The sequence below is a fragment of the Ciconia boyciana genome, chromosome 4 (genome assembly GCF_034638445.1).
Source record: "Ciconia boyciana chromosome 4, ASM3463844v1, whole genome shotgun sequence".
Lineage (NCBI taxonomy): Eukaryota > Metazoa > Chordata > Aves > Ciconiiformes > Ciconiidae > Ciconia > Ciconia boyciana.
In genome coordinates this window covers 6,470,348-6,493,404 of record NC_132937.1, presented here as the reverse complement: position 1 = coordinate 6,493,404, position 23,057 = coordinate 6,470,348, and the positions used below count along the sequence as shown (strand labels likewise).

The 23,057-nt window shown below is 37.6% G+C and overlaps 2 protein-coding genes across 7 annotated transcripts in view; one reads left to right on the top strand and one right to left on the bottom strand.

Moving 5' to 3' along the window:
* The window catches only part of LOC140650458 (protein fem-1 homolog C-like), a 28,484-nt gene extending 5,764 nt beyond the window's left edge, over positions 1–22,720 (top strand). For 5 of the 6 annotated variants that reach the window (XM_072858709.1, XM_072858706.1, XM_072858705.1 and 2 more), the window contains exon 3: positions 13,940–22,720. In XM_072858709.1, coding sequence (XP_072714810.1) covers positions 13,940–15,249 — 1,310 coding nt within the window. In that variant the 3' untranslated portion in view covers positions 15,250–22,720. The remainder of the gene's footprint in view (positions 1–13,939) is intronic. The other variant, XR_012042000.1, reaches the window with a different exon arrangement.
* On the bottom strand, positions 7,941–9,522 carry LOC140650707 (uncharacterized). The gene is given in 2 exon segments (XM_072859412.1): positions 7,941–8,522; positions 8,524–9,522. Coding segments are annotated over 2 exon segments (1,581 nt in total).
* Positions 22,721–23,057: the final 337 nt, after the last annotated feature.

The following is a 23,057-nucleotide window of genomic DNA, read 5'->3' as shown; positions in this document are numbered from 1 at the left end:
AACCATTTTAAAGGGATGTTACACTTCTACTCTAACTCCAGACAGAATACTTGGATCTTGCACTTTGAGAAATTGCGATGCATGTTTTGATACTTTGCATTATGCTTTATCCCTTCTCCATCAGACCTGCTCTAATAATGGAGGTTCATTCCATTCCTTTCTGCAATTAAAAAGTTAAACTATAGATAAAGTACATAAGCTCTGATAGCCAGGATGGTGTATACATAATGGCGCAGGGAATAAGGACTCTTTTTCCAAAAATAATTACTTGAAAGGCAGATTTTTTTTTTTTCTGAATGTGGCTTGTAACTCTTTCCATCACTGAGTTGCTTGGAATGTGGTCTCTTTCTCATCAAGATTATATTCCTGGGTTTCATTGATGGTCTTTACTACCTCTGGCTCCCTTCAGTTGTTAACAGACACGTCTGCTAGCCAAAAGACTAATATTTTTCCCCCTTCTAAGTATTAGAAAATTTAAGAACTGCCGGATTAGGCATTCATTTAGGTATCTCTTGAGATCTGCACAGGAACATTTGGTTGGAAACCCTATTTTTTGCTGTCTATCATATTCCATGCTACCATAAAAGTTAGAGGGAATCATGTATTTTGAAAATGCAAAATAATGCTATGATTTGAAGTCTTGCTGTTCTTAAATACCATTAGCTATGGTGCAGTATTTGATTATAATGGCTTTGTAAAATAATGTGGAGGATGAGGCTCGTTCAGTTTACTTGCTCATTTTGGAAAGTTTAGAAGTATACAGACCTCAGTCTCTATGAATACCTTATCAAGGTTATACATACAGTAGTACTATATCAAGGACTAGCACTATTTCAGTGTTGTTATTTATGTGGGAGACTGAAAAGCATAATACTCAAATGGGGGGGATTTTTTTTTTTTTTTACAGACTTGGCAGACCCAGAAGTAGGGGGATTATACGGATGCACACTCTTTGCTATATGACCAGTGTGGTTTAGTATACATGAAAAATAATTAATCTTCCCTTGCAGTAAACATCAAGGAATCTGCCAGATTTGTTCTATTCTGAGGGGGGTTTTTTTTGTCTTCTCTGCTTGCCAAGATTCATTTTGGAAAAAAAACAGGCCAAAAAAAAAAAAATTTAAAAAACCCTTCCAAATGCTTTTTTTTTTCCCTTGTGAATAAAGGCCTTGTTCTAAGTGTTCTGTGTCTGTTTTGTTTGGTTTATTTCCCTTTTTTGGATGATATTACATAATGCTCTGGACTGCAATTTGTAGATATTTTGTGTGTGATGCTATGTGAAACTGAACTTCAGTACGAATGTCTATAAATAAAATAACAAAAGGTACAGTTTAAACGAATATATTATTGAGTTTCAGATGCAAAAAATAGTTGCTGTTGAAATTAAATTATTCACAACAGTTTATACATTATTGCCACTTTGTATTATTAATCTTGATAATACGAGTTATCATTAAGTACTTTTGTTTCCAAGGGAACAATTATTCCGTTACAGAACATGGAACAACTTGTTGAGGTTAACAGTTCTCTGCAGTTTTTACTTAATTTATTTTTAAAAGGAAGGCATACCTTTAATTTTCCTTTGTCATGTATATTAAGCGTAGAGATGTAAACCAGTTTTATTTTGCACTGCCTATATTTGTATGTATGTATCAATAAATTATTTTCAAAAATCAGTAAAGCTGCTAGAGGATTTATTTCCTTCAAGTGCTCTGCTTAAAAAAAAAATTAATCACCTTCATAAAGTGAAGTTGTTCATAAAACACTGAATTTTTAATTTAATCTGTGAGGCTGCAAAAATATATACATGTAGCTTATTTTAAACATATGAAGAAAAAATGATTTAATTTGAAGGATTGACCACTGTGTAAAGTTCAGCAGCTGAGTGTGTATTTTCAGGAAGAGATCTTTGGTGTGATATCACACTGCTATCATATTTTAAAAATCAAATTTTAAATTTAAAAAGTTTTGCTATCCAGAAATTTGATTAAGCATTTTGCAAATTTTAGGAAGTGGATGTAGCTAATATTGGTTGCAAATCAAGCCAAATCACTTTGTGTCACTGCTTCACTTTTTTTCCCCATGTCACAAGCTACCAGCCTATTTTGAGAATAATTTGCTTCTGACATAAAAAGACACAACCTCATTATAAGTTTGAATGTCCCTAGATGAGCTGCTGCTTGTTGTTGTTGTAAGACTGGATAGTTAGGGAATTAGTTCTGTGATACATGAAGCATTTGTGTAATGTTCATACTACCTCTGTTAAAGTAGGACTATAATGAAAGAATGAAACATGAAACTATGACATCACTTTAACATTTTTATTTTCCCTAATGTGTCTTTATGAGATTTGGATTATTCCATTTTGTTCTTGTTTTTAATTAGAGAACGCTATTGGGTAGTACGAATAGTAGAGTTTTATAGAGTTAGAAAACAGTATTAACAATGCAATATACTGCAATATAACAGTACCTACTTCTCTAGCAGAGAAGTGCTATGACTAGCATAATATTTCCAGTCCAATTTTGTTCTTGTACAAGAATGAGAAGTTTCTCATGCTGTTGTAATATTAGCTAGCCTCTACATGTGATCAAATTCCAGCAGATCACTTAAGAATTAGAAATGGATTAAGAAAATTTAATGAAGTCTGCTTTGAAGTAATTATCCTTAACCAACATCTCTGTATATGTTTCTCTTAGCTGCTTATCAGAGAATGACTTTCAAAGGATGTTTGCTTCTTTTCAGCCTATTTCCTCTTTAATACAGCAGTAGATATAATGTTGATTTTAATTTTTTACTAAAGAAATAATTTGTTACAAAAATTGGATTGACTTAACTGCAGAATTGCATAGATAGTGTTCAGGCACTGTTTATTCCTGTCACTATAGACAGTATAGTATTTTTGAAGTGGATAATAGTTGATTTGCCGTCCTTATATTTGAACAGTTGAATTTACGGGTAACGTGGAACATATCCTTGATATCTAACTCAAGGTCTAACTGCCATGTCCTTCTAAATTATTCCTCAGATTTAACACTTGATAATCGCTAGGTAGATGGCTGGAATTCTTGTTATTTCTTAAGGTTGGGTTTTATGTGTGTGCGTGTTTTGTTGGGTGGTGGGGGTTTTTTTGTTTGTTTTAAGTTGGCAGCTCTATCCATCTATCTGCCCATGTCCACTTTTAGTTTATGGAAGCTTGTATTCTTATAATATCTCCTTCCTGCTTCTGTTCCATCCAGTCGAATTGAAGTGAGGTGCAGCCACTAAAAATTAGTGGTGATTGCTTTCCTTTATTAGTTTGTGCATTGCTTGAAATAATTGTGGTCTCCAAGGCCTACTACGATATAAGTAGCTAAAATATTACCCTGATTCTGATATGCTGTTAGTAACCACTGTTTGAGTAAATAATTATAATACTAAAAAGCAAATCTCTTAATGAAGGAGATCCAGGTGGAGAGAGTACTGAAAATCCTTGGTGGTTTAGGAATATTTCCACGCGTTCTGCATAGCTGCATTGTAAATTAATGACATATAAACTGTTGGTTTGTACCTGAATTTATGCAGACAATGGCTAAGCTTAATTTGTGAATTTTTGCACTATCAATGTGTCATAGCATCCATGCCTGGTAACTGATAAGAATGTAAAGGGCAACATTATGTGGTGATGGATCTACAGTGTGTAATATGAATAGCTGCCATTGATCCTATTGTCAAAGCTAGAAAGATGTATATCAATAGTTGTGAAGGAACTGTAAGAACTTTGGTGTTACTAGTGCATTTTGATTTGTTTGTCTTTAATATGCTTTTATGTTATGACTTTTTAAATATCTCAAAAATATGGATTTGAAGGTAGAAAATAGAGGATTGTGAATGATAGCATGTAAAGATGAAACAGTTGTGACCTAAGGGTGACTCTAGTATTTTAACAAGTACAGTATGGTCTGTAATCAAACATTTTTGAGAGGGTTTTTTATTTTTTAAATCAACTAACACCTCAAATATAAGTTAAAATATGTACACTAATATTTTGAAATTTAAATGTTATAGTTAAATTTGCCCAGCTAACACAAGATTCTGACATACATTGGTGCAAACACTTGTAGTTCTGAATCTTTTTCATCCCAGGCCATGTCTAGATTGGCATTGGAATTGGCACCCTCCAAAAGACTCTTAGTGTTTCAGAGCTCTGCTGTGAGTGAGGTGGTATGGACTTGAATACACCCTAAACTGACTACGTTAACTGGTGGCTCAGCCTACACCCAGATGAATCTGGTTTTGGCTTCATCACTGAGTGTTCCAGAAGTGCAGATGGCCTGAGGAGCCAGTCAGTATTTACTTCTGGTTTGACAGCTATAGTTAAGTTTTAACTAGACTTTCTCCAGCACAGCAAGATGACTTTTATAATGTGTCTGTGTATTGGCAAGCTGGTTTTGTGTATTTGTCTGCCTTTGATCTCTTTCCATCTTAGGAATTTAAAGATCTCATGCTTGTCAATCTTGTCTCATGCTTGTCAATTGAACATGCTTGTTCAATAGTTGAACAGTTTTCCATAATAAAGAAAGAAGGAATTATAGTTAATAAACTACAGTTGACAAACCAAACTTTTAATCCACCTAAATTTGGAAAAATATCTGTACCTGTGATTGGAAATTTTGTTGGTCTCAGTAGTAACTGTAGTGTGACCAGACCAGTTTATAGGTGAAGCTCCTGTCACTGACTTAACACTCCATTAGTGACAAAGATTGCCTAGGGTATTTGAGACTGAAAATCACTTCCTATTAAGACCTGGTTTTAGTTTCATGAGTCTTGATCTAACAGATAATTTTGGGTGCCACTTTGTGTGGAGTGTCTTCCTCAGCTTACTTTTTTTGTAAGTGATAGTAAAATAGTTGGCCACTATTCAGAAATGTATTGGAAAAAGAACATTTAGCAAGTTAAGCTCACTGTATGTTAATAAACAATCATTAGATTGTTTTTTGGGTTGGGTTTTTTTTTTTAAATGTTTGGAATTTGCACTTAAATTGTTTGAGGGGACAAAATGTGATCGCAGCTCCTGTTCTACTATAATTGTAAAAACCTGTTAACCTTTAGTCATAATCTTTTGAAAATAGCTTTTTGCACACCTTTGGTACGAATTTGATTAGTGTGGTAGTTAAATTCTTATTATCTAGTGTGCTTGGATTGAGACTTGGTTTGTCTTGAATAACTACTGTTCTTCCTTACCACTGTCTTTCTGGTTACTGGAATTGAGAGCGATAAGCAAGTCTTGAAATGTGCTGTCAATTCTTCCTCTGATGGTCCACAAGCAAGTTTGAGGAAGAAGCAGCAGATTAATTTACATGTAAAGTTTCAGGAAGTGAAAGATTAGAAGAAAAAGTGAGGAGAGGATGGTTGGAATACTAGCAGGAGAACAGAGGCAAAATGTTCTGTGCCCATTAGAATGCTTTCATCTAAATAGACCTTGAGTTTCTACATCCTTCTGCTGTATACTAAAACTCGCAAAACTCTTGGATACGCTTGTTCTCATCCTAGTGGTTTATCTACAGAAGATAAAAGCAAGCTACTACTTGATAATCTAACTCAAAAGATAGGATAGAGGTTTGCATTGTGGATCTAAAGCATCTTGTTCTGCTGGTGACAAGTAGGTATTGAATTTAGAGGACAGTCATAATGGTTTCACCAGATATTTCTGAATTTCGCTTTTTTTTCTTCAAACTTTGACTTCATATCCCCTTACCAAGTTTCTCATTAAAAAGGAAATAAGAATGCTGTGAAGTCAAAAGCTAGAAGATAACAAGATTATTTACATAAACTTAATTCAGATTCTTATAATTGGAATGAGAACAAAGAACAAAATTTTCTATTTCTGAAATGTATTTAACAAATACGAGTCTTTTTTTTTTTTTTGTAGATAGGTATATACATGTACCAACTTCAAATATTTTTGCATTTGAATTTAACCTATTTAAGACAGCATGAACAATACATTCTGAGCAAAAAGAATTTGTTACTGAAAAGCCTTTACCTCCATCTTATTTTCAGTTTATTTCAATGCAGCGTTCAGCTTTTAAGACAAATCTCAGGCATGCTTTAGGGACTGATTTGAGTTTTACTGGTGAAACACTCTAAAGAGTGAACTGCACATTCTAGAGATCAGAGCCTGGGGGAGGGGGGGGGTGCATTAAGAAAATATACGAAGGTAGATCTAAGCTGTTGAGATCAGGAGGCTGTATACCTACAAAAATGCACTTTTCCCAAACATCAGCTGAAGATTTCAAGACTACTGCTTTGTTTCCCTACCTACTTCAGTTCTATTATAGATCTAGAAATACAACAGCAAAGCCCACTACAAATCAGTGTCTTGTTGGCATAGAAAAAAGCCTGCCAAAAATGCAAATGAGGAAGTTTTAGGAAACTTTCTCTCTGAACTTTTAAAAAGCCAAATCAGTACAGAATGTACAGAATACTTGGAAAAGGAGGTCTCACTTGAGAATGTGGAAACTTGCTGGTAGTGTAACAGGTACTGATGATCTGATGGCCAGTAAACCAGAATTTGCAAGGCTAGTGGTATAAGACATTTTAATTGGGGGGTTGGGGGGGTAGAATCCTAACATGAAAATAATTAACAGCACACCCATGTAAATGTAGTGGGAGGCTGAAAAGTTGGTATGCCTGAATCTGTAGTATATTTGAAAAAGAAACTAGGTTTAAATTGTGTAGTTTTAAAAGCAATCAACCACACAAGAGGCTTTATTATGTTGGGGGGAGGGGGGGAGTTACTGGTTGTCCATCTTCCTGTCTTCCCCAGTGAAGTACTCAATATATGATATTAAGCAAATCTTTCTTCTACTTGAAGCATAGTAGTTAAATATTTAAATGTGCTGTCCAATGTTTTCTTTTTAATTTGCTGCAAATATGTTTTTCAGTCGGGTGACACTAACGCTTGGTGGAAATCTCACCACATAGTGTGAGTGCCATCTGAATGCCTTTAGCATGACATTACACGTTCTCTTAATGGGAAATAATCTTACTGTAAATGATAAGACTTATAAGACAAATGGCTGCATGTTGTGTGTTGAAGGCATTGTTTGTTTGGCTTTGGTTTTTTGGTGGTCGTGTGGTTTTGTTGTGTTTTTTGGTTTGTTTCAGGTTGTGTTTTGTTTTTTTTTAATCCTGAGCAGAGGGGTTAATGTGGTGTTGCGTTAATAGTTACTGTCGCATACAAATAGGAGTCGGGGGGGGGAACCCTCCTGTTGAGTCACGAGGTTCAGACAGGACCCCCTTGCTTTCTAAACTCCTCCTCAGAGAGGAGGTGTAAAGTTTTCTCGCTTTGCTTTTAAAGGTATAAGCTAGGAAAAATTCAAAGCACAAGCTCAGTGAGGGGTGGTCGCACCTTGGAGGCGGGTAGCTTTTGGGATGGAGGTGTGTTTTGGTATTATAATGATGTTATAATGAGCACAGTTCACCAAAAGGACAGCATTTTGTCAAAAATGTGACAGGCTGTTGGCCCAGGGTAGCAAATATGCAGCTTATCAGTTCCATGATGCCTTCAAGTTCCCATATAATCGCAGAGCCTGGCCACGATATCTGCACACCACTCCACCCTCCGAGCAGTTCCTCTTAGAGTCAGCACACCAAGTTCCCCTGGCGTTACCGACATCTAAGGTTGCAGGCCTAGGGAACTTCCATGGAATGGATTCCTTGCATGTCAGCCGCATTCCACCTGGGGAGCTTCTTCAATGCTGTGCCTTACCTAAAAGTGTGAATATAAGTTTAATTTCTAAGTCACCTCAGCAATTATTCCACATAATCCACCCCGTGACTATAGTCACTCAAGCTTCATGATATTTGGAATGCCTTGGATGTGTCACATACATTCCCGTGGTGAGGATTATCGAGTATGTATACATCTTGTAGGGATATTTGATGAGACAAACGCTTCACCATAGTCCAGAGTCTAACATACAGCGCGATGTTAGAATGAAGCATAACACAGTGAGCACTAGCAGAACAACAACTGGATGAAGCATCTTATTGAGAATTCTGGTTGCGGTCAGCGACCATCCTAGCAAAGTGTCCCACCAACGGTGTCCTCCATCCTGCTTCACTTGTTCCAAGACGTGATGTATCTCTTCCGCGTCATGGTGGACGGTGACTAATGTCTTATGTCCATTATTTTGGACGTGTTCCAGCAGTTGATTCAGGTCATCGTGTTGTAGTAGTTTTCTCACCAATGTGAGGTTCAGTCCAATAGGGGCTGGTAATAAGTCTTGATACAGTGTATAGTCAGCTTGCAGCAGTTGGTGGGTTGTGACAGGAGCTGAATAGTTGAAGTCACATCCCATAATTTTGGAAAAGTTACAAACACAAACATTTGAGTGATTACCTATATCTACAGTAGTGTTACCTACAAATATAAAATCACAAAAGGTTCTCATGCCAACGCATCCTTTTCCAATATAGACAAGTACAGTTTCAGGGGCTTCATCTGGTCGTATTTCAAAATGACAAACATTTTTGTTCAGTGTCAAGACAAATGTCTTGGGCTTTGATGGTGTTACTCTCGCAAATAAATCCTTGTTGTTCCCGTACAATGCACGCATTCACATCAATAGTTCGCCATTTGTTCCCATTTTGTTGGGCCCATACTCTATGTTCTAATGGATAGATTATAGTTCCATTGTGATTCAACCCCAGCGCAATGATTGGGTATATGGTGTATACCGAAGCATTGCGTATTGTTAAGACAAAAGCTGTGGCTTTGCCGTCAGTAGGGTCGTAGGTGAAATCAACTGGATACCACCAGGACTGGAATTCTTTCTCAAATTCAGTTGCATTATCCCAAATTACCTTTTGAATTTCAGTGGGCAGGGTGCCTTCCTCACCTTCCTGTATAATTGCAGCTACTATAGATTGCATCCACAGTTGAGCTTGGATACAACTAAGAGCTAAAGAAACATTGTTTTGGGTCACACCAAGTGCATCCACAATCAACTGGTGGTCCTTCTCATTTACCTTTCCCCACTGAGGCAACATATCCGATAAGAGCCATTGGTTAGCTCCCAGAGCTGAAAGAGAAGATTGGAAAGGGTGTTTCAGGGCACTTAAGTCATTGGTTACTGTGGCTAATTTATTAGCAAGTACTTCAGCATCTATGCTGTTTAAGACTCCCAGTCCCGTTCCTAAGACACCAGTCACATCTCTCTCTGATCGTTTTGGAGCGATGAGAGTCCATTTATGTAACCATGCTGACCACCCTGCGTAAGAAGTACTCAGGAATGGTGAACAGGTAGGTTTAATTGCAGAGATATTAGTCTGCATTGCTAATTCCACCCGTTTGAGGGAGTATGACGGATTAAACAGCACTTGTTGCTGACCTGTATTTTTAATTATGTAAGGGCCTGTGTTGAAGATGAAAGGAGTTAGATTAATGGGAGGCCGAGTCGGTACATTTTCAGACATTTGTGGGAGCAGAGGTTCCTTATCCTTTGCAACTGGCACAGATGTTGCTGTATCAATCATAAATTCAAATAGTAATTAATTCGGTGCCTCTGTAACCCCAAAGACAGTACACAATTATAGGTTTGGTAAAGGTAAGATTGTACCAGCAATCTGAATTTGGTTCAGTTTGTTTTGATTTACTCAGCAGCTAATCTGTATTGTCTGCCCTGGAATGGCTTGAAGTCTGGCCATCTGAAGAAAGTCATTCCAACTCCATTCATCTTTTGAGTATACTTCATTTCCATGCATAACTAGAACAGAGAGACTTAAGTTCCTTCTGTTTTGTAGTGTTCCAATGCTTGCACTATATCGTGACAATGCATGGTCCCAAGGGTCGTTGTGAGATACCATGGTGAAAATGGGTACATTCCTAACTCCATATTGCAGTGTGTCAAGTGGAGTGGGTGAGGTTAGGTATACCAACAATCCCACTCATCAGTGACACAAGACTTTGGTGCTATTGGATTTCTGGAAATGCTGGATATTGTCATGGATGTGACCTTTTAATGGGTTGATCCATTGATCGTTCTACGCCCTACCTGGATTTCTTCTGCTTTTCCCTTCAGGAGTGGAAGCCATCCATTATCCCAGCTCCACTCGTGTCTTGAGGACACCTCGACTCCATGCATGACTACAGTAGCCAAATTTAGCCTTTCCTTGATGACACATGTTCCCATAATTCTATTGTATTTAATGTGGGCTTGGGACCACGGCCATTCTGGGTCTTTCTGGCTACACATCAAAGGAGTTGTCTGCAAAATGCTGCCGAATTTAAAGTATACTTTGATTCCAATACAACTCCCCTTGCCGCATTTTGCAGACATCTACTTCAATCGGAGTCGTCTTCTTTCAGGATTCCTGTGAACACAAAAAGGAAACAAACGTGCTCGGTTGTATTTAACCGGCAGGGTTAAAAAGAGGGTGAGATCCACCGGGTGCTAATCCGGTGTACTTTTCCTGCCAAGGCAGCCATCCAGGGATGGGCAGCTCCCTGTATCAGTGTCACTATTTCTGTCATGTTTGGAACTGCGGCAGTCAAAGGTCAGTCTGTTAGCGTTTAACTGTCGGTAATCCACTGTAAAACGCCATTGCCCGGTTGGTTTCTTTACTGGCCACACTGGTGAATTATGGGGCGAATTAGTCCTTTTAATGATGCCTCTTTTTTCCAATTCCGTTACTACCCCGTCAATCCCCATAAGCGCTGCTGCTGGAGATGGATATTGCCAAACATTAGTGATTTTAGAGGGGGGTAAGGGTATAGGTGTTTGTAACAGACTCAATTTCACTATGCCTGATTCCTTTTTACCTCTTGCAGAACTCCACACAGTTCCATCTGGGAGTTTCCACATTTGCCCACGCAGTATGTCAAATCCTAGAATGTTAGTATATGCAGCACCAGCTAATACCTCTGTCCTGGTTAATCTTCGTTCTTCTGGCAACCAGGGTGAATTTTTTTCGGTGGCGCATTCCTTTTCAATTCCTGTGAGTTTAACCCTGCGTCGGCCAGGTTTTATGCCCAGGGCTTGTGCTGTTTTGTGGATAATTACTGACATTTGGACCCTGGTGTCAATGAGGAAGTTTACCAGTATTTTTCGGGGTCCAATGGGAATGGCAATGATAGGGTCAGAGTATTCATCAGAGAGCCATTGAATTGCTAATACCTGCCGAGCAGGGTGGCACACTGCCCTCCCCGGGGGTGGAAGATTTTTTTGTTGAGATTCCACCTCATCAATTAGTCCTGGTGCAGAAGGTGCACTTTCCTTGTGGGTTTTGGGTTTTCCAGCTAGGCAATTCTCCCCAGCTGGGTTATTCTTTTACCCAGAGATTGGACCAACGGTGACCATGGAATTGTTCGCACAGTAGTGCAGATTTCAACAGCGGTCTCAGTTTTAACCAAAGGTTGTAAGGAAATCAATTGAGGCTCGGAATCAGAGGTCCCTTCGACCTCATCGTTATTACTGTCAAACCAAAGATCACCATCCCCAATCTCAGGGTTTGCACCACGCATTAATCTACGAATCTGCTTAACTGGAGCAGAAGGTTGCATTTTATCTAGCAGCCGATTAACCCTTTCCAGCAATTGTTTAAGATGATTATTCTCACTCACGAGTCTGTTATTCTCACTCACACGTTTATTGTTCTCACTCACAAGTTTATCGTTTTCATTCACAAGTTTGTCAACTTGGGTTCTTAGCGTTTTTCCTGTCTCTCTCTCAAAGGCCAATGATGACGTCAATACCTCATTTTCCAATTCTAAAATTGAATATTCCACATTGGAAATTAGTTTGGGAGCAGGGGTTCTCTTAGCTTCTTGCTGAGCGCAAGACCAACAGGCTCCTAACACCACACCAATTACCCTTTTACCTTTTTTTGCTACTAGCCATTGCGCAGCCTGACACTGCTTAATGCGTTCTACCACTTTCTCTTCATCCTTCCAGAATTTTTGACCCCACTCCTTCCCAGCCTGGGAAGGGGCACATTTGTGTATTTGCAGCAGTTTATCCATGGTAATCCTGCCGAGTACGCCAATTTTCTGTTGCGTTAAGAGTTACTTTTGTGTAGGAGTCTGAGGAGTGGCTGAGGTGGGGGGAACCCTCCCGTTGAGTCACGAGGTTCAGACAGGACCCCCTTGCTTTCTAAACTCTTTCTCAGAGAAGAGTCTAGGTGCGGCTAAGTCCAGTCTTAGTCTCAGACTTGGTCAACGGTTATTTTCTAAGGACTGTATATGCAGCCATTCATCAGAGTAAAGGCGACAGCGTTAATTTAAACACGCTGCACCCCCAGTCTAGTCGTGTTGCATGAACTATCACGGGCACACTTAAAGAGTCTGGTTGTGTTCAATAACTACCACGGCTAGATTAATAAAGAGTGCAGTTTATTAGAGCAACAGATACACAGATTCTTTGGATTACCGGTGATAAATTTACTGTCTGCAAAGCACGTGCAAATACCAAGACTATGAGTGACACTGCTGGCTATAAACGCGTTAAAGATGATAAAGCAACTCTAGAGAGATTTCTAAGTTTCCCAGGGAGGCACTTGGAATAACCAAGTGTTTGACTCTTACCCAAAGGTGTCCCGATGGGGGGGAAGAGAGGCTCAGCCTGTCAACTGATCCCAAACATCAGAGTGGTACATGATGGTGTCTTCCCTAACATTCTCTCTCTCTTAAGCCATTTTATACTATCTTTCACCTTTCAGGTGGAGCTGGAGTGACTCTAGTCATACATACCTTTGTTTAGGATTGGTGTAAAGTTTTCTCGCTTCGCTTTTAAAGGTATAAGCTAGGAAAATTCAAAGCACAAGCTCAGTAAGGGGTGGTCACACCTTGGAGGTGGGTAGCTTTTGGGATGGAGGTGTGTTTTGGTATTATAATGATGTTATAATGAGCAAAGTTCATCAAAGGACAGCATTTTGTCAGAAACATGACAGGCTGTTGGCCCAGGATAGCAAATGTGCAGCTTACTGGTCACACACAATACCTTTGAGTTCCCATTTAATTGCGGAGCCTGGCCGCGGTATCTCCATACCGCTCCACCCTCCGGGCAGTACCTCTTAGAGTCAGTACACCAAGTTCCCCTGGCGTCACCAACATCTAAGGTTACAGGCCTAGGGAACTTCCATGGAATGGATTCCTTGCATGTCAGCCGCATTCCACCTGGGGAGCTTCTTCAATGCTGTGCCTTACCTAAAAGTGTGAATATAAGTTTAATTTCTAAGTCACCTCAGCAATTATCCCACATGTGGGACTTCAGGATAAAGATTTAATAAAGTACTAAGAATAGTTTGTCTCTGTGTATACATAGGCTTGACAAAATAAGCGGGTCCCTCAGAATATTCTGGCAGTCTCTGAGGCCCCAGCTGAGATAAAGGGCCTGTTGTGATGAGTCGTATTTGCCTTTGTGTACAGTTATTACCTTGTAACATTGTAATCAAAGGCTTTGGATGAAAGAGAGAGGAAGAGGTACAGTATAGAGGTGAGCAAGGCCAATGTTGAGTTAGCACAGCTTTAATTTTTATACAGGTCTTATTGGTTTTTTTTATCGTGGATGGAGATAGGAAGGAAGGAAATTTGACAAGCGAAGAAGGAAAAATATAACCACTTAAGATGGCAAGCTTAGGTTTCTGTTTTATACTTGAAAGCAGATACAAAATTGCTCATGTAGTAGAGAATTCTGGTTTAAGTTTTGAATAATGAGACATAAGCGTCCTTAAAATCTGTTTAATTCTTTTGGGTAATAATGTCAAGCATTTTGATTTGTATAACTGCCTGGTAGCCTTGATGTTTTAATCAGGTCTTGAATGTTTTAACTTGTCATTTAAGCCTTTCATAATCTGTAGATGTCAAAACAGATTTTATTTTTTTAACTATTAGTGTGGTGATATTTGGACTATAATTTGATTATGACTTATGTAATTGTTTTTCTTCTTTGGCTAGGAAACACTGCATTACATGACTGTGCAGAATCTGGAAGTTTAGAGATCATGAAGATGCTTCTCAAGTATTGTGCTAAGATGGAAAAGGATGGCTATGGAATGACTCCCCTTCTGTCAGCCAGTGTGACAGGCCACACAAATATTGTGGACTTTCTGACCCAACATGAACAGACCAGTAAGATAGAATGTATAAATGCTCTGGAACTTCTAGGAGCAACATTCGTGGACAAAAAGAGAGATCTGCTTGGTGCTTTGAAATACTGGAAGCAAGCTATGGAAATGAGATACAGTGATAGAACTAGTATCCTGAACAAACCTGTGCCACAAATACTAATTATGGCCTATGATTATGCTAAAGAGGTAAACAGCTCAGAAGAGCTAGAAAATCTTATTGCAGACCCTGATGAGATGAGAATGCAAGCACTATTAATTAGAGAACGTATTCTTGGTCCTTCTCACCCAGATACATCCTACTATATTAGATATAGAGGTGCTGTCTATGCAGATTCTGGAAACTTTAAGCGATGTATCAACTTATGGAAATATGCTTTGGACATGCAGCAGAGCAATCTAGATCCACTGAGCCCGATGACAGCCAGCAGTTTACTATCATTTGCTGAACTCTTCTCCTTCATGCTGCAGGACAGGGCAAAAGGCCTGCTAGGCACTACTGTTACATTTGATGATCTCATGGGTATACTGTGCAAAAGTGTTCTCGAAATAGAGCGGGCCATGAAACAAATCCAGTGCCCTTCTGATCCAATACAGCTGAACAAAGCCCTTTCTATCATTTTGCATTTAATTTGCTTGTTGGAAAAAGTACCTTGCAGCTCAGAACAGGAGCATTTTAAGAAACAGACTATTTATAAGTTTCTTAAGCTTCAGCCTAGAGGGAAGAATAACTTCAGTCCACTTCACCTTGCTGTTGACAAGAATACTACATGTGTGGGTCGCTACCCAGTTTGTAAATTCCCCTCTCTACAAGTTACTGCTATCCTGGTGGAATGTGGTGCTAATATAAATGTCAGAGACTCTGATAACAACAGCCCTTTACATATTGCTGCACTGAACAACCATCCAGGCATCATGAATTTTCTTATCAAGTCAGGTTCACACTTTGATGCCACAAACTCACATAAACAAACGGCTAGTGATTTGCTGGATGAGAAGAAAATAGCAAAAAACTTAATCCAGCCTATAAATCATACTACGTTGCAGTGTCTTGCTGCTCGTGTTATAGTGAATCATAACATATGCTATGCAGGGCACATCCCTGAAAAACTAGAGAAATTTGTTTTGCTCCATAGATGATAGTGTACAGTCCCAGAGTGCTGTTGTTGAAGCGTGACTTGGTGATGATGTTTTTCTTGAGCACTGTTGTGATATACCAATATTCCCTTAGTTTGCTCCAGCTTGCTCTCATTGGCTAAAGCGTTGTTAGCATTGCATCTGCAGAATTGGTTAACCAATATTTGAATACGCCATATATTATATTTTGTGGATTAATTAGAAATGTAGTGCCATGTTTAGACTCTTAAAATTGTTTGCCAAAGGCTATTCTGGTCTTATTTGCCTGTTGGGTGTTTAGGACTGAGTTGAATATTTTCCACTGATGTCTTTTTACTACAACTGTTGTGTGGATTTTATACAGTTGGAGGGTCGTCGTTTTTGATTTTTGCTTGAGCATTTCTACTCTTACTCTCTTTTTTTATGGACTTGTTAAACTGTGCAAGTTGTATAGACTTGTTAACATTTGCAACTACCATAAGTGCTTTTTATCTTCTCTATGCACTGACTTAAATGTGACTGTTGTGTGTGAACATATTTCTATGCAGCAGTTGGCCAATTTAAACTTAAATGCCCATTTTGATTTGCAGTTTTGTTTGGAGCTCTTTTTGAGAATGCTGCCTTCATAGCATGACAAATTTTGGAGCTACATATCACCTTTCTGAACTGGGGTTTAACTTTTTTATTCTAGCTATAACTGAGGTTGCTTTCCTCTTGATCCTCTGGAAATCTGTGCTAAATTTGAGAGAAGAAAATCTCTCTTGTTCTCATGGTAATCCACTTGAATTTTTAATCTGATAATTGTTTTCTCACATCATGCAGTTAGGGGAAGAGTCCTCATCATGTACAACTGACAGCTTCCCTTTTGCACTAATGTCTTGCTTGTGTTGGTTATGTGACTAGATGTAAAGTTTGTTCAAAGTTGAACCTCAAACTTAATGATACACTCTAATGAGAAATAGATGAAATGTATGCCATAGTTTAAATTTACAAATCAACTTCTTTATCTACAAAAGAAACTAAAGCACGTTGGTGGTGTGATGCTTATCAGTCCAGAAATATAGGCATCATCTCATATCATTATAACATAGTAAATGGCTGTATGCCAGAGTAATAGAAATTCTATAACAGTGTCTCCTCTTCTTCATTTTAAATATCTTTATAAATGCATGGGTTTTTTCCATCTCTATTATCTGTCAGCTGTACTTAAAGAAAAAGCAGAAGTTCTTGTATGTATGTATACCTCCTAATTAAACTTACCTATTTTTATAATATTTGCATAATAGCTTAACTTTTACAACAGAAAGGGCTCTTTTGACTTGATAAGAAATCTATAAAAGAATTTCATAAAGGAGAGTGAGATTCAGGTACTTAATATAATTCAGCACTTTACTGTTGATTAATAATAGAATTTATTATGGCAAATTAGCTCTGCAAATGTCTAAGTGAAATTAATTTGTGTCGAGTAGAATATAGTTTACCTGCAAATTTAGTATTCTAGCATATTGGATATTGTTGACTTGATGTTTCATTTCAGTGATGGGCAGTAAATGGGTTTCTTGCTCCAGAAACTCAACAAGTTGATTTAGGCTTTTGTTGGTGATAGAGATATTTAAAAGCCAAATTAAGTAGATAAAGGAAAAAAATTATTTAGGAGGGTTTTTTAAAATTTGATGTTGGAGTATTTTTCTTTTGTGAATTAAGTTGATGAAGAATGTCTTGAGAGTATAAAAGAGTATATATAAAAAAAAAGTTCATCCTTGCTTCTTGGCTGTTTCAGGTTTTCTCTTAGTGTACAGTGTGGAGCCAACAAGCTTAGCCATTCTTGGGGAAAATATTGGGATACTTTTAAACAAAGATATGTTGAAAGTAGTGCTGTTTGTATATTGACACTTTCAAACTCTTATTTTGAAACAACTTTCACTTGTTTGTCCCATGGCATACCTATATTGTATGAAATTCTGAGTATAAGGAAATCCTATCTGTTTCTCTTGCAAATGTGCAGCAGTAAACTTCTATTAAATTGGCTGATTTTTTTTCTGATTTGTAATGATTAAACTACATGCCACCCAAGTTGTCAGTTGTGAGAAGAAGTAGTTTGATTTTGTATTTCTTATTTTTGATATGCTTCTCTATTACTCTGTAAGTTGGTGTAATCAACAAATCATACCACACTAGAAACGATCCACATTATACTTCAAGCTATAAAAAGCATTATACTTCAAGTAATAAAAAAATAGTCATCTTTCTATAGGTCACAGAGAAAGGGACTTTTAGATCACTGTTTTATACTCTGGAATCTGTACTGCTCTTTAGTGTTTGCAATTTGAATTTGTCTTTATAACTGTATAATATCCTGTTTGAAATTAGTTATGTAGAGATTATTAGTCCAGAAATAGAACTAAAAAATTATGGTAGTATGTGCTGCTATTGTTAGCAAAGTTTTGAATGGAAAACACCCCAGAAGAGAAAGCATATCACTATCTAATATGTGTAACTCTAGTGAAAATTGCCAGGCCTTACAGGGCTTATTGTTAGCTACTTGGGTTTTGGGGTTTTCTGTTTTTAACTTATGAAGTACTGATTTACTGTATGTAATTCTCTCTAAATATCTACCAATACACATCAATCCTAAAGATTATCACCTATATTCAGAATTTAATTTTGCAAGGTCATGAGTCTATCTGCTGAATTCTTAACTGTGATGATGTCAGATATTCAAGCTTAGGTGACCAGATGGATAAGTTAATGCATTTAATTCCACTTTCTATTTAACCTTGTATGTGTATGTTACCCCCATTTAATTTTTGCTTCATTTTAAAAGAAATGGGTACAGAGCCTATATTGGATAATGTGTTAGGGATTAGTTAAGGATTTACTGATTGGGAAGGAGGGTAAGGACAGTAGGCCCTGTCTGAGATGTCTGTGCCACTATGGCCAGTGCTAATGGGTAGTAGCAGTTTTGCCCCCTCAGTGCCCTAATTCAAACCAAGAATGTCTCCGTTTAAGTATAGATACCAACTTTCTGGACCAGGGGGCTTTTGGGGGTTTTGTTTGTTTGTTTGTTTGGGGTTGTGGTTTTTTTGGTTGGTTTTGAGGTTTTTTTGTTTTGTTTTGTTTTAATTCTTAATTTTATTACCCATTCAGAGATGGGAATAAGATTATTTTACTGAAACATGTTGATGCTAAATGCAATAGTGTTGCTAGCTGAACACAAACTATAGTAAGGACAAGGAACTAAAGAGCATTCAGAACACACAGAACTGTTATCCTTTTTTTTCATATTATTAACTCATTCTTTTTCTGTTCTTATCTTCCCATTTGTGTTTTTCTGATTAAAAGTACTTTTTCAGAGCTGCCAACCCATAAAGATATTGAGAACATTGAGGAAAAAATTGTATGCCCTGTGGGGGTTAAATAGATTTTTAAATTGATTAAATAATTTGCAGGTATGTATTTTTAAAGACAGGGATACTGATACCCCCTTGCTTGTTGAGACTTCTGAAGTTGGATTTATTTTTTTTAATAAATACTCAAAGCACTCTTTCTTCTAATCTTCTTGGGCTTCCACTGAAATACTTCAGCCAGGAAGATGAAAAGTATTGTGGGAGTTTAAAAAAAAAAAAGTTCTTGCCAAATTCTAAAATTAGATTCCTATTTTTATAACACTTATGTCAGTAACAAGATTCCAGCTGTCTGTGGTGTCTCTGAGGTTCTGATTGTTAAGCACATGGTATAAAGGCACTTTTTAAAATGCAAGACAATAGTGTGGTTATTTTTTTCCATGTATACTCTGCAACAGTCCTTGGATAGGAGGTATTTTTTATATATTACCTAAATACCAAAATTTCTCTTTTAACAACTGTTTTGAAACTGGTTGAAATTAAACTCTTTCCACTTTTATAAAACACTATCTTATAGAAGGAATGGAATGCTATAGCAAAATTTTTACTAAAGGATTAAAAAAGGATAAAAGCCTTAACAGGAAAGACATGTGCCTCTTCTCAGTTTTACATCAACTGCAAGTTAATAGTGGCAGGATATGACTACTCTGGAAATAGCTTCCTCGTGCTTTGAATTATAGAGTGGAATGCCTGCTGTACTCTAAAATATTGACAAATGTGAGTGCAAAGACAACACTAATTTCTGTGTTCTGTGACTACAATGAAGTGAAGTGGTATTTAATGCTTCAAGTAACTTTGAGGAATAGGATGGAGACATACTAGACTTAAATATAGTTTGTTTTACATTGTTGAAATCTCTTTGCTTTGGGTATGAAAGTAACTGTTGAACCCTCAGTGAGCAGAATGAAAAGTTATTGTTCATTTGGTTTTAACTAACTCTGTATTTGTGTTCCATTCTATCACAAAGACTTCCTGTGCAGGGAAATTCCATGTAACTGAAATATTTCAATTATAAATTTGAATATATCAATTCCATGTATTGAAATACTGCATTTTCTTTTTTAATTTAGCTTCAATGATAATGTAAAAAAAGGAACAACAAATATATTTCTCTGCTCTTACTCTTTCTCTCTTTCTCTTTAGGCTCCAAATGCAGATTACATTAAAAATATGTTTTGGATAACACCTATCTGAGTCTATATATCTGTTTTCTTTAGGGTTACTCTAATACCAGTTGCTAAACCTCTTTTTCAGTTGAGTATGAATAGTTAAATATGAATGCTGCAGCTTTAGACTTTGATCTTGTTGTTAATTATTATAACTTAAACAGACTTATCATGTTTCATTCTCTTACTATGAAATGGTGGTCCAGCCAAACCTTTGAATTCTGGTGATGGGCAGTAGTAAGGAAAAGGCTTAAACTGGAGGATACAGGAGACACTTTCACAGTTTTTCTAGAAAATGCAGTTGGTCATGCTATTAACTGTTAAAACATAGTAGTGTTTGTTTATAGCATAAACAAAAATAACTAGCAAGATCTTGTAATAAATAAGCAACAGACACTTTTCCAAGAAAGTTGCACAAATTAATTTTTTTTATAGCTTTTGAAGTCTCTTCCCTATTGCTTCCATAATTTAAAAAGAGGAAAAATAAATACTCCAAGGATGAGAGAATTATGGCAAGATCCTTATTAAAGAGGTCTTCAAAAGTCTTCTGTTTTGTAGAACATTACCATCAGAATTTTGAGATCTTTATAGTTACACACAGTAGTCATACTTAAAAGGCAGTGTACACTTCATTTCAGAGTTTAGATTTATTCTTAATTGGTAACAAACAGCATCAAGAAAATGAGGAAAATTGGTCCAGAGCTTTCACAGTAAGATAATTGTTACATAGATGACTTAATCAAGTATAGATTCTCTTAATTAGGAAACAAAGAACTGGAAAGAATCACAACATTATTAATCTCTCTGCAGTTGCAGATGATGATAGATGTTTAGTCCAGAAGTGTCTGCTGGCTATCTAAACTATGCCTATGCAAAATCTGTCATCTCTGTCCATGCCTGGGATTAATCTTCCAACTCTCTCTGATTCTCTTTGTGCAGAAGTGTTTCTCCAGCTGTGATGACTTGCCTTCACCCTCACTGAACTCAGCTGTCCACTCTGCCTCTCCCATCTGCCCTTGTGTTGCATTGCTAGTTGGAATCAGCTGCCAAACAAGTCAGCCCCTTTCTGCTGGTGATGTGCAGTTCTTTGTGAAAGTCTGGTGCAGAGGATGAGGAATGGTGGCTATTCAAACAAAAACCTATGAGTTCAAATTTCCCTCCACCTCTGACCCTTTTCTAGCCATTTCATTGTTATTTCACATTGTGTTCTCTGTCTCTTTACTGTTCCAAATTGCTCCCAGGTGTTTCCTGTTTCCCAATCTTCCTCTGCCACAGCTGTGGCTGACTCCAAGCCCATGTTGAAATGGGAAGCACGGGGGAGAAGACTTAGCCCTTGCCATGTCTTAAGCAGTTTGTGCTGTTTCTAAATGGTATTAGTTAGGAAGTGAGTGGATTGGAAGAAATGCAGGGTTTAGTTTGCTTGTCTATTATTCATCTGCCTGATTCTTCAAACAAGGTAAGGGTGCTTATGTTGTTGCTTAGTCTCCTTGTTAATGTGAAATTTAGGCTTTCCTATTCACTCTGTGCAATGTATTTTGTCTTAGGTGAGGTTGTGGATGAGTACATGCAGTTGGTGGTGGTGTAAGCTGTTATAAGTCTAAGCAAATCTTGTCATAGAATCAGTAACACTAGATTTCCTCCCACGCAGAAGGTACTTAAAAACTTTGCACTTGTTTAAGTGCATTTTCATATGCTTTGGTTCTTTCAAACATGCTGATTTTGCAGTTTGTGGCTTCTGAAAAATCTGCCTTTAATGTGTCACTTCCCCAGTGTGTTCCCAAGTTCCCCTAGTTTATCCACCAGGTTGCTGTTTCATGCTGCTGCTAGAAGGCACATTCCTTCCCCTGTACACAGCAGCTATCACCCTCGTGCGCACCTTGAGCCTTCTGTCAGTAGTATCAATAAGGGCAGGGGGCAGTGAATGTGGCGAGCAAGCTATATAGAATGCAATAGGTGCTCCTGTTCTCCAGAAGCGAAAAGCAGTGTGTTGATCTAGGCAGCTGTCTACTTTGAGTTGGGCTATGATCAGGGGCTAGGATGAGCACCAGTCTAGGTGCCTGAATGAATTGTTCTAATCGGAAATGGTACAGAGACAAGCTGGTGGGGTGCCACTTTTTCTTAATAACTCCTTGAACCCTGCTCCATTTAGTCTTCAACAGTGTGATGTTTTTCTACACTGGCAGAAAATAGCCAGGGAGAGAAGTTCTCAGTGATGAAAGAAGGGCATGCTGCTATTGCAAAACCAGGCTCATTTACAAGGCAATGGTAAATTTTATTTGGGGGGTGATGGTGGTGGTAAGAAGATGTTAGAAGAATACTTAGTGGGAAAACGAAGTAGCCTTTTGCTGTATTGGTGGCAAAAAGCAGTGCAAGGCAACTACTATAGATAAAGCATCAGTGTCTGTACTCTCATATCATAAACTCAGGTTGGAAAAGAAATCTGAAATAACACTTCAGTAATGTTAGCAAACTTCAACCCCAGGAAAAGAAACAAAAGTAGAGGTGATAGCTTTGTGTCTTCCTAGTAGTTAAGAATTTATGCATAGTTATTGAATTATTCTCTGACATGGTACTAAACATTTCTGTGATCTTCTGTGCTTGATGTGAAGTCACTGAAGTGTCTTCTATAAGAGGCTTCTCGGTACAAACTTCTAGGCAGAGTTAATCTGCACTGTCTGCTCTTCAGCAATCTACTTGGATAAAAGAGAACTCTTGAAGTGAGGAAATACTCCAGCAGGGACAGAAACAAACAAAAAAATGTTCTAGGCATTGTGCAACAATATTGGAAAACTAAAGAGCAACTTGATGCTGAATAAATTCTCGTTCAAGAAAGTAATTTCAGAAACTGGGAAGGAATGCACATCCTTTTCTTAACTCAGGAATTCTTTCTTGACAGCTGAAACAACCCATTTCCTTTATCTGTAAAAAAATTGAATAAAGACCTCAAGAAGAAAAGGTTAAGTGACATTGTCCAGATCTTTTATTATTATTATATGTTTTTGAAAGATGGCTGATGATGCTTCTTCCAATAAAGGATTTCTTAGCTCACAGTGAAAGGCAATTCAATAATTGTTCAGATGGCTGAGTTCTGGGAATGTTGCTGTTACTATTCAAATTGAGGAAATTAGCTGCTTTTGGATGGAGGTGGGTATTTTATTAATTGAGGATAAAAAAAAAAAAACACAAACCAACAACCTTAAAACCCAAAAACCTTCCTAGAATTTGTAGTCTGTCTCCTGCCCAAGCACTTAAATAGTACAGA